The sequence below is a fragment of the Meleagris gallopavo genome, chromosome 1 (genome assembly GCF_000146605.3).
Source record: "Meleagris gallopavo isolate NT-WF06-2002-E0010 breed Aviagen turkey brand Nicholas breeding stock chromosome 1, Turkey_5.1, whole genome shotgun sequence".
Lineage (NCBI taxonomy): Eukaryota > Metazoa > Chordata > Aves > Galliformes > Phasianidae > Meleagris > Meleagris gallopavo.
Window position 1 is genome coordinate 43,316,006 of NC_015011.2, and position 11,352 is coordinate 43,327,357.

At 43.2% G+C, this 11,352-nt stretch overlaps 1 protein-coding gene across 4 annotated transcripts in view; it reads left to right on the plus strand.

Annotated features, from left to right (window-relative positions):
- CRADD (CASP2 and RIPK1 domain containing adaptor with death domain) overlaps positions 1–11,352 on the plus strand; it is a 73,790-nt gene that overhangs the window by 46,051 nt on the left and 16,387 nt on the right. The window contains exon 5 of one of the 4 annotated variants that reach the window (XM_019613833.2): positions 7,349–8,306. The exons of the other annotated variants lie outside the window; for them this stretch is intronic. Coding sequence (XP_019469378.1) covers positions 7,349–7,404 — 56 coding nt within the window. The 3' untranslated portion in view covers positions 7,405–8,306. Of the gene's footprint in view, positions 1–7,348; positions 8,307–11,352 lie in introns of those variants that run through there. 4 annotated transcript variants of the gene reach the window in all.

Consider the following 11,352-nt stretch of genomic DNA (forward strand, 5'->3'; position numbering starts at 1 on the left):
GGAGCACCTTCCCTGTGTGTGCACAAATCCTATATGTTTCCAGAATGTTTTGGGGAGCCTCGCTGAACGTATAGTTTCCAGACATGGTGCTTAGAAGACATGACATCCCATGAAAGCTTTGGAACTTTTGCCTGTAACTATGATACTGTATTCACACTTTTCTCAATAGTCTGCAGTGGAGAACCTGATGGATGTGATCTCTGTGACATTTGACATGAAAAACAAGTACGTTTTGCTTCATCATTTCTTTGAGAACAGGAGAGCTCTTGAACTCCTGAAATGATGCAATCTGTATTGAGATCTCTGTTAGCACTTCGCTTTCAGGAGGTAAACTTGCAAATTTGAAGAGCAGGGCAATTCTTGAGAAGTTGATACCGATTGCTCTCTTTGCTGACAAAGGTGTTAACAAAGCCAGCATTTTAATTGCAGGAGCATGAATTCAAGGATGCAGAATCACGGAATTGCAGGGATTGGAAAGGACTTTTGAAGATGATCAAGTCTAACCCCTTTGCTAAAGCACGTTCTCTACAATAGGTTGCACAGGAGAGTGTCCAGGTAGATTTTGAATATCTCCAGAGAAGGAGATTCCACAGCCTCTCTGGGCAGCCTGTTCCAGTGCTCTGCCACCCTCACAATCAAGAAATTCTTCCTCATGTTTGTATGGAACTTCCTGTGTTGCAGTTGGTGCCCTGTCACTGGGCACAACTGAAGAGAGCCCAGCCTCATCCATTTGATTTCCACACTTAAGATACGTATGAAATCAGTAAAACCCCCTTGCAGTCTTCTCGAGACAGAACCATCAAAGGTCTCTCAGGCTTTCATCATAAGGGAGATATTTTAGGCCCCTCATCATGGCCCTCTGCCAAACTTTATAGAGGTTCCCTCTCTTTCTTGAACTGAGGAGCCCAGAACTTGATATAGTACTCCTGATGTGGCCTTACCAGAGACCTGCTGGCCATGCTCTTTTTCATGCACCCCAGGATACCACTGGCCTCTTTGGCTAAGGTCACACTGATGGCTCCTGACCAACCTGTAGACCACTAGGACCTCTGAGACTGTCTGTGCAGAGCTCCTTTCCAGCAGGTCAGCCCCTAACTTGTACTGATGCATGCAGTTATTCTTTTCCAGGTACAGCACTCCACATTTGCCCTTGTTGAACCTCATAAGGTTTCTTTCCACTCATCTCTCCAGCCTGTCCATGTCTTGCTGAATGATGTGTGCTGCTGAGCACAGCCTTCTGGTGTGCCAGCCACTCCTCCCAGCCTTATGTCATCAATAAAACTGCTGAGAACACATTCTGTCCCTTCATCCATGTTGCTGATTAAGATGATTAAGTTGATTAAGTTGATTATTGCTGATTAAGTTGCACAAGATTGGACCCAGTACCTTCCCTTGGGAAACACTGCTAGCTAAAGGCCTCCAAATGTACTCTGCACCAGTGATGACAGCACTCTGAGCTTCTGCCAGTAAGGTCTCAGTCCAGCTCACTGTCCGCTCATCTATCCCACGCTTCCTAAGCTTATCTATGAAGATGTTATGGAATACACTGATCACTGTTTTGCTGCAAGTGGTCTCCTTTCTCAGCCAGGAACTGGTTTCAGCAAGATTTCTAAAGGCTGAAGAAAGAAAGCCATGATTACTTTCAGAGATCCAAACTAGCCAGGACAGAGCTGGCAATACCCTCTCTCTATTGAGACGTCAGCAGCTGGCATTTGCTTCACAGCGTAAATACACGTCAAAGAGCATAAGCAGTTCCACATTCTTTCCAGTGAACATGCTGGTTACACACATGATCAATGTTTCTGGTCCAGCTGAGGGAGGCCTTCACAAAGCTATGGCCAGATTCATTACCTGAACCGGAGCTGGGTGTGGGACATGGGACTGTCACAGGCTGGGCCCACCCTAGGGATGCCGAGCCGCCTTCCATGGCACAGCGCATTGCCAGCCTAAGTGTGCGTGGAGACCCATAATTTAGTATTCAAGTTGTGCTCTGGGGCTGCAGATCTCAGAGCAGAACCCTTGAGCTTTTCAGTCAGCTCTGTTAACGTCCATCTCTGTTGTAAAGGTGTTCTCAACCTCCCCTCACCGCTGGTGCTCTGGTTTCTTATTGCCTTGCTAGAGAATTACCCATCAATGAGGAACATGTCCTGCCCACAACATCTTAAAACCTACCAGTTCCTTTTTTGTTCCTTTTTTTTTCTCCCAGAATACTAATCAGTTTGTGCAATTATGAACTATTTAATATACAGTGTCACTGAATTAACTTGTTTCTCAGTTATTATTTTCTGCTTTTGCTTACGCTGCTCTGTTCTCTTAAATGCAAATCTTATCCTCCATAGCTTCTCTTACCAGTAACTTAATGACTACATCAAAGAGTACAGCTGAGTTTTCAGCTTGTAGGTAGTGAATGGGACTGAGAAGAAAAGACATTGCCAAAAATTCCCCCCAAGCCTATACCTTGTAAATGGAATTAATTTTATCCTTAAGTTGCCAACGCATAAAATGTACTGAATTGTAATGTATTTTTGATGAGGCACTTTTCAGAGCAAATTACACTTTAAAAACTCAAAGTTTTAATAGCTGTGTGTGTTTGCTAAAAGCTCGCAAGTACAGACAGATGTATTTTTAGAATGGAATAGAAAAAGACAGACCATTATTGGTTATTCAGAGAAAGTAAGGGAACTAATCAACCTCTGCTCTATATGGAAAAAGACCTCATGAGAATATTTGGGTTGCTACAAGAATTATTAATAATTAAGAAGGCAAAATTGTCCTCATTGTTTAACTTCTCATGACTGGTTATGATAACATTCTTGAATTATGCTGCCATAGATACATATTTTCAGCAGTAACACTGCATCAGTAAGGTGAATATTGGAATAGGTAAGGTGACATCACTAAGGTTTTATTGAAGACTTCGAACAAAGGCAAGGAGCTCTTAAGAGATACATGGCTTCCTTGCAGCAAGTATCTTCATCTTCATTATACAGACACTGTACTGTGCAATGGATTTTCAGTGTTGGGTTTTGTTTTTTTTCTTGTTTTATTCTCCAGCTGAGGAAGGATAGTATGTAATTTAATATGACGAAGGTTATTGCAGAGGTAATTGTTGCATGGGTAATATTAGAGTAGCACTTTGCAGCTGATGAGCACTTCACTTCCCATCTCAGAGCTAAAAAAAAAACCCCTTGACTCCCCCTCCCAAACCTCTGAGAAAGGCATCATTTAGATCTCTTTAAAAGAAAGCATTCTTCAGGATGTGGAATATTTATCATTTCTCCTCATATGTAGTTTGTAAGCATAACGAAGAAAAATAAGACAAAGTCACCAAGTGCTGCAATTGCAGATCCTCCATTACTGGCACTGTGAACGCTTTTTGAAGTTTAGGAATAAATGAGGATGTATTTTGAAACATTTTTGCCCGATGGAAACACTTACATGCCATAATTAAAATTTGTCTTTGCGTCATTAGTTTTCATAATCCTACTTGCGTGCTTGCTGTCGTGTGCATCCCGTTGTGGGAGTATGGTCCTATCTGGGATTAATAATCAGAGCCTGGCTGTGCCCTGCTCTCCAGTTTGGACTCAGGCATGTTCTGTTCATATGCATATTACTTGACTTGCAAGGCAGCTGTCTGGCTGTGACGAAGATGTGGATAAGAGAGAACAGCTTCTAGATTCTTGGCAGGCCTTCTGGATTTTCAGCAAACTTGCAAGACCAATTTGATTAGTGAACCAAGTCTTGAAGGTGATCAAAGGACATCACCTGTCAGCAAAAGGTGACAGAACTGCCATGATGCTCGTATATGTTTTAATATAGCTTTAATAAGCGGAACATCGCTGCTGCTTGCTTACAGAGCCAGATCATGAGCTCCTTATCTTGTTAATCTGTACTGAGCTTATAGGATGGATGGAAAACCCACAATATTTTCTGAAGAAAGAGATACCTACATTCAAACAACTATGAAATCTCAAATTATTTAGATTTTAGAACTTAAAGGGGAGCTTAGGTTATCAGAATATAAAAGATTGCAGTACTTCTCTTTACATTTAGCTGTATGCTTTTCTATTTAAGTTACCAGCTTTAAGCTGCCACATTATAATTCAGATGCAGCAGAATTTCAGTAATAGACAAAATTATTCTTAAGCACAACTTGTTTGTGGAGCTGTTTGGGACACATCAAGGACTTGTGTAAATGTTTTCTCTGAAGGCACAGTATTCAGGTCAAATACGTAATATGCTGCTGGTGTCTTAAATTTAGGAATTTTCCTACACTTCAGTACTGTCTCTCTCTCAGTGTATCAGGTTTACAAATGCCACTGATAGCCAACTGGCTTTTCTTTTAAGAAGGCGCAGAATCCTTGAACAAATTAACAAGCTGCGAGGGCTTCCAAAGGGAAATTGCCTAGACTGGAGTTTGTCTGAGGAGAGTTTGTCATCAAGAGGAATTCTCTGCCATCTAAGAAATCTTTCACCAGCAGTAGACATCCCTTGCATAGAAATCACTGCCAAGCACTTATGGAAATATTTGAACTGGAAATGACTGACTAATTGATTGACTGGGCTTCTTCTACCACAGCCTTTTTTTTCTTTTTTTTTTCCCCTTTTTCAATCAGGCAGTTTAGAAACCAAAGACATTCCTGGCCACGACTGCTGACTCAGTTGACTCAATTTTCCCATTTCCTCCCTGGCTTCCGCTGGGATCGCTGTGACAGGAAGTTTCGTGGTGCTCTGTGTGAGACTCACCTCCTTCTGCAGCTCAGGCCCAGCGGTTTTCTGGTCACTGCAAACCCTCCAGAAACCTCAGGTCTGAAGGGAATGTTTGCCCTGTAAGACTTCAGAACTGACTTTATTATCATCCTAAAACTGTGTAGCTTGGTGAGGGTCGTGTGGTGGATCAGGATCCTCTCCAGCCAAGAGGGAAGGCTCCGAGCACCTAGGCAGGAGGCCAGAAAGCCACATGTGCTCCCTGTGCCAACCAGCAGCCAGAACAGCTTCACTGACAGGGAGGGGAGTGCAGAGTGCCTTTGGGAACCTAGAGGTGTAGCTTCGAACCCTTCAGACCCAGGGATACTGGACAAAATGGGTCAGCAGCAGCAGTGGTGCTCAGGTGTTAGGAAAGAGTACTGTAGCATTGTTCACCTGTGAAATTAAGGGTTTGTCCAGCTCTGAAAGAAGATTCTGGGCTGAGAGACTGCTGGTACTCTGGCACTCTGCTAGATGCCCCACGTCTCTGGAGGAGCATGGCTTGGCACCTCTCATCTCTGTAAGCAGGTTGTTGATCAGTTTGCCAGCCATTGTGGATCATGTTGTCCGTAGCCCAACTCACAACATGCATGGCATTGAGGGAGACTCGGCATTCAGGAAGGTATATGAAGCCCCATCAAAATTCAGTCTTTGAAATCCTTCAGGTCTGCACTTCCCACTTCCCATTGTTCAGGTCTCTGTAGAGCCCTTAGCTGTTTGGAGCAGTTTTCTCTTTCCATTTTAAGCACACAGCACAATACCTTTCAGCAACGTCTTTTCCCCGGAGCACTGTTTACGTGTGCCTGTTCCTTTCAAGAAATGTAGACATTGGTCCTTTCAGAAGTCTGAAGTGATCAGCTTGCAGCATTTGAACAAGTTTCCCTCTCCAGGTGAATTCCAAAATAGAGAACATGTTATTTCTCCATTTTTCTCCTTTGCTGCTGTTCTGTCAGGATGACATGTCAGGATAGACAGAAGTTCCCCTCCCCAGCCTCTGAGAGAGTTTCCCTCCAGCCTCATTTCCTCCAGAGAGACTTGACGTCTCAGGCTTTGTCAGCATCCTCCAAAAACTCACCTCCCAAATCTATTCTCCCAAATTGAACATTTCTTACTTTGTTGCTTCAAGTTGCTTCATGCTCCTGTAAGATCACTTCTTTCCCTCAATGGTGCTTGACAAGAGGTTTGGAATTGCCCTTTCTTTGATGAAGGCTTTTGCTTGCTTGGGCCACAAGTGCTTTGTCTTTCAGGCAATTTAATGCTTAACCCTCTGGTTCCCTGTTGAATGCTGCATGCCTTGTTCTCAAAGTGCAGCGGAAGGAGGGAGAAAAATTGCCATATGAACATTTTGCAATATTGCCAGTTTACGAGGCATTGAGAGGGATTGTGGCTAAGCCTGTCTATGCGAATCTGTTAGAGACAATGTCACTGCTTTCCATTGCCACGATGCTCTCTTTTCCCTCAACTCCTTAAACTTTGAGGCCCCATGCAATAAAGGAGAAAGGAGACTGCATCAGCATCAGGATGCAAAGTCTGAGTGTTATCAAACACTAAAAAGGTTAATTTCCTTCAGTTCAAAGGATCATATAGAAGAAAATTTGAGTATTGCAATGTGTGAACCAGGCTGTTAGCCGGGGTATGAAGCCGTTAAGACTTAACCTTATGGTTATAAATTACTACCAAGGCAGCTGCCAGATGCCGTTTTTCTGATCTTGGTGACAGTCATAGTGAGAGAGCTTTGCTGAACTTCTGTCTGTGAGGAGACAGCTTGGAAGTGCTGGGACAAAGGGCTGAGGACAGATCATTGTATTTTAGATGTGGTGGAATTGTCGTCACTGTTTTGTAGCACTGACTTGCAGGACTAAGTTGATGCGTTAAAACTACAAGTACCTTGCAGTGTGATTTTTAAGTCAGTACTGTCGGACAACAAATGAAATATTTTAATCTAAGTTTACATACAAGTAGTCGTACCAAAGTCTGAAAGGATTTTAGCAGCTGGAGCTGTGTAGTTCTCTGTTGGACTTCCCATGCATAGATTGCAATATTTACTGACAGTCAGTGTTGGTACCGGAGCCCAAATTTGTTTTGTTTCTGTTGTTTTTTTTTTTAATCATGGATTTATATTTTGTGGTCACACAAGGTGGAAAGAGACCGGTCACTTTCACTTTCCTTTTTAAGGGCTATTTTTAATGCTTTTCATTTTCTGGCTTCCCTCCATTTGACCTGTGTTGTAATGTTTGGATTAGAGATGCTGCTGGGGAAACATTAAATCCAAACAAACTCCCTTCCACCTTGTTTTCATGAAATCTTTCTTGGAGAGTCACTGATGCTCTCTTTTTTTTCCATTACATTCCCAGCCTAAACACAGACACACACTACAGGTCTCATGACTCGTAATTTCCCAAAACTAAAGCAGCTTTAAATGCTTTTTTGCATGTTCTCTATTGGAGAGAAATTAGAAACACCATGGTATTTGCTTGTTTGTTTTATTTTGCTTTGCTTTGCTTTTCATTGTTTTTCCTGAGGGTGAGCTGTAAGAAGTGAGGAATTAGAAGCCCTGGAAGTACTTGGCACTAAAATGAGAATAAATTTTTCCCCTTTGTAGCACGTCTGGCATTGAAGAGTGTTGAGTCATTACCTGGTTGGTCCCTTATACTGTGATGCATGGAAACTTTCCATAGTGACACTGCCTTCAATCACACCTCAAGATGTATGAGCTCATTCTTTTGCAGCATGCTCACGTGTAGCGTCTTCCTGAGGCCGTGTAGGCCATGCAGATGCAATGCAGGCAAGCTCTGGGAACGTTTTGCAGAGGGATCTTCCTTTTTTACAAAGAATGTGGCAGAAGCATAATGAAATATTCACAGCTCACTCTTAAGAATTTAATAAATGGCTCCCCCTTGGCTGATTCTCCAGTAGGTGTGACACAGCAAAGAAAGAAACGAAGGTCAGAAACGGAGAACAGCAGACCAAGCGATCAGGATAGAATTGTTGGAAGGTTTGCTATGGTTGTGTTCTGCCTGAACCTTCTCCGAAACCAGGCTTCCTGAGAAGTGGCAGTATTTGTCTGTCTTGCTTCATCCGTGCTTTATTATTTCATATCAAGTCTCGTAAAATCAGCAACTTGAAATGCAATAAAATCTGCATGCTTTGTTTATGTCCAACACAACTATATATCTTCCTCCTTACGCCCTGCACCTGGGATAACACGAGAAAGGGTCTCTTTCTCATGTCTTCACAGAGTGCCTTTGTTCCGGAATTTTTAAATCTAATAATTTACTTTGTATCCTGTTGTTGGGTAAAATATGTATTTCATATGCAGCTTTGGTAACTCAAGTATCTTATGAGACTTACATTCTTCCTACTGCTGTAGTGTATTTTTTCAAATGTATCTGGTTTGAGTTGATGAATCTGAGAACCATAATCTGTATTTTTATTATGAGCTTCTTGGCACTGATGTGTAATAAATTCGCTTCATTACCCCATCCAGAAGAAATACTGCTAAGTTGAGGGCCATGAATGTTTCATATCAATATCCTGTCTTTAATAAAGCCTGGTCACTGCTGCAAAAAATGTGTCTGCTTTATGTTTTAGGATATTCAGGAAGAAAAATATGGAAAAATGAAATGTTTTAGTGTGGGACTTCCTTCCTTTTCACTGCTGCTGTCTCCTTTGTCTTTCTGGTAGATATTGATGATCCGTGCTCACTGGTCCAAGCTGCAGCTGAACTCAGGAGCAGGAGCTGAGTCAGTGCATCCGTACTTCTGGTAGCTCACTTTCTAAAATGCTCTGATGAAGAGCATTTTAAAGCTTGTCTGGGGAAGAGGAGATGGTTACTAGTATTGGAGCCATCTGCCCTCTGAATCTAAATAATTTGAATTTAAGGCACTGCCCTGCATTAAACAGCTTCTAGCCTAAACTCAGTCATGGTGCAAAAATCTCCATTTTAACAAGGAGGATTGGACTGGCTATTTAGCTTAGATCCAGCTGTGCTCTGCCCCATCTACCGTCTGTTCCCAGTTCTGCTGGCATATGTTGGTCAGGACAGGGAAAGCACAGTCGCGGATGTCATGGATTATCTGCTCCTAAAAACTGCTACAGTGGCAACCAAAGGTCTGCCTCCAAGAACAGGTAGAGACAAAATCTTCTGGAGCAACCTAAGAACATGACACAGAAAGAGTGACCCTTGTGCTTACTGTTATTACGTAGAGTGAAAGAAAGTAGATGAAAATAAATTAAGACTGCATCTTTTTATTATTTAATTATTTTTATACTTGCAGGAGATGGTATATACAAGGCCCGTGCAGGTACAAACACCTAGTGATGGTGGGGATTGAAATCAGTACCTATAACAACACTTGTTATCTACAAAAAAAACCTCAAGCTATGTGCTCATAACAAATGAAAGCTATGGCATAGTAGTTTTCCAAGTGAGCGGTGATACCAAGTCTTCAGTTTACTTTGGAAGATGCTACCAGGATGTAATTTCATAGGTGGGTTTTCTGTGCTGTTATAACTTGTCAAAACACACTTCAGTTAGTCCCGTTACTGGAATCCCCTGGAGGAAAGCAGCCTTCAGAGGAATGAAAACCACAGCCTACTGGCACAGATAGTTTCACCATCTGTTGCATAATGGGACAACTTGCTTGGTTACTCTGTTGTTTTCTGGTCCTGTCCATAAGCAAAGGTAGTGGGAGGCAGCGTGGATTCAGATTCAGGCCATCTCATGTGTGCGTGCGGGTGCAGGACACTTCACATGCAATGCCCATGAGAGATCACGTGTTAGCACTGCTCCAAACAGAAGGTGTCTACAGTGTGCATACACGATCTTTTGTTCTGGGAAACAACATCAGGTATTAGAACATTTGGCCTGAAGTTTCCAACTGTATTGTTCATTGTTTGATTTGCTTTTTAACTCACAAAGCAGTACTTTTCAACTCTTAACTATAGCTTATCACACCAAAAATGTGCAGTGCTGTTGCAGTCGCCGCGGCAAACTTCGCTCTTAACGACGTGTTCCATGTGGAGAGCAGCAATTCCATGCAGTGTAGCTAAAGGCTTGTTGGAACTTGGGAGAACAGCTGGCTTGGCTGATGGATATACACTCTGTGATGTTGTTACTGAATTTGGGCTGACACCGTAAAATCTGACCCATTGGTGCTCCATCGCTTGTGGAGGGTTGCTGGACTCCAGCTGCATCTTCTGGCTCAGCAGTTGCTGGTGGTCTGCTGAGAAGCTGCATGTGTGTGTGTGTGTGGTTGGGGGGTTCCCACTCTCATACCTCCAGGTGCAAGCAGATTCAGTCGTAGAGGAAAGAGTGTGAGAATTGTTTGTCCCCAGAACTCGTCATATTTCCAAAGACTGTTATTTTGGTTGGTTTGTGTGGAACTTACTTATGCCAACAAAGGTCGCTGGAGTTTCACTTAGTTTGTGTTTTGTAGGTAGCTGTTAAGCATTAGGCAGCAGCGCCCTACAGGTTGGAGAAGTACTGGGTCACACCTGGAGGTGTTGGGGTATCTGGCTGCGCTGCAGGAAGGAAGGGGATCCCAAGGTGCTGCTGCAATGGGGACTGCTGCAGTGTGCACAGTAGGTTCACAGCCAAACCTTATAAGGAGGGTCCTGGCCAAAAACAGAAAAGCTGCTGAAGGAATAAGCTAAACTAATATATGGTTTGGACACTCTTTTCTGGTACTGTTCTGCCTTACGTATTTGCTAGTGCTAATAATGGTGGGGTGTTTGCATGGCAGACGTGGTATGAGCAGAGTGGCAGGGCGCAGTCTGAACTGGTGGTGTAGGCACTGCTCTGAACTGTAGGGAAATCAGATTTATGGTATGGCCTCAAAGAACAAACAAACCAAAACAACAATGGTTGAAGAGGGAAGATTGTTGTAGGTAGTTAATTAAAAATTGTGTAATGGTAATTATGTCGTCCGGTTAAATACTTACTCCTGAAACATATAAAATAATAGTTTGACGGAAAGAATTGGAGAGACAGCTATTTTTGCTTTGGGAAAGAGAGCAGCATTCTTTATTTTTGAAAACAGCCTGGGGCTAGTTTGGCAGAAAAATGTTAACCCAGCAGCCATCACGCTTGCCATCTGCTAAGACAAAGCCTTAAACAAGGTTGAGTCCTCAGTACAAACACAGTGTGCAGTACATACATACGCTTGTTCCTCATCATCCCAACTCCCTCAGGCCTCTGCATGTCAAAGCCTGTTAAAGTCTGTGACCTTGGGGAGTTTGCTTGCTCTTCACTAGTCACTCCTCTCTCTGTCGTTCCTACGTGGGAAGGCTGTCTCGTAGCTCAAGGGTGCTCCCTCCCTCCACCCCTAACATGCGGAAATAGTGGGGATTACTCTGGGGCGTGTGGAGCCAACTGGCAGAAGGAAAGCATCACGCACTGCGCTTCCATGCTGGGCTGTGGGGTGATTTCTTCCTCCGAAACCCCAACAAGCATTTCTTAAAGACACAGCTGAGGAGAAAAATTCAAGCTGACCTCTTGCTACCCGTAAAGCCGGGCTTTGTGATAAACAAAACAGAGGTCAATAGTTACCGGCTCTGCGCTGCCTTCCACCCCAACTGCCTGTATTAGCTGGACACTCCTGTAGG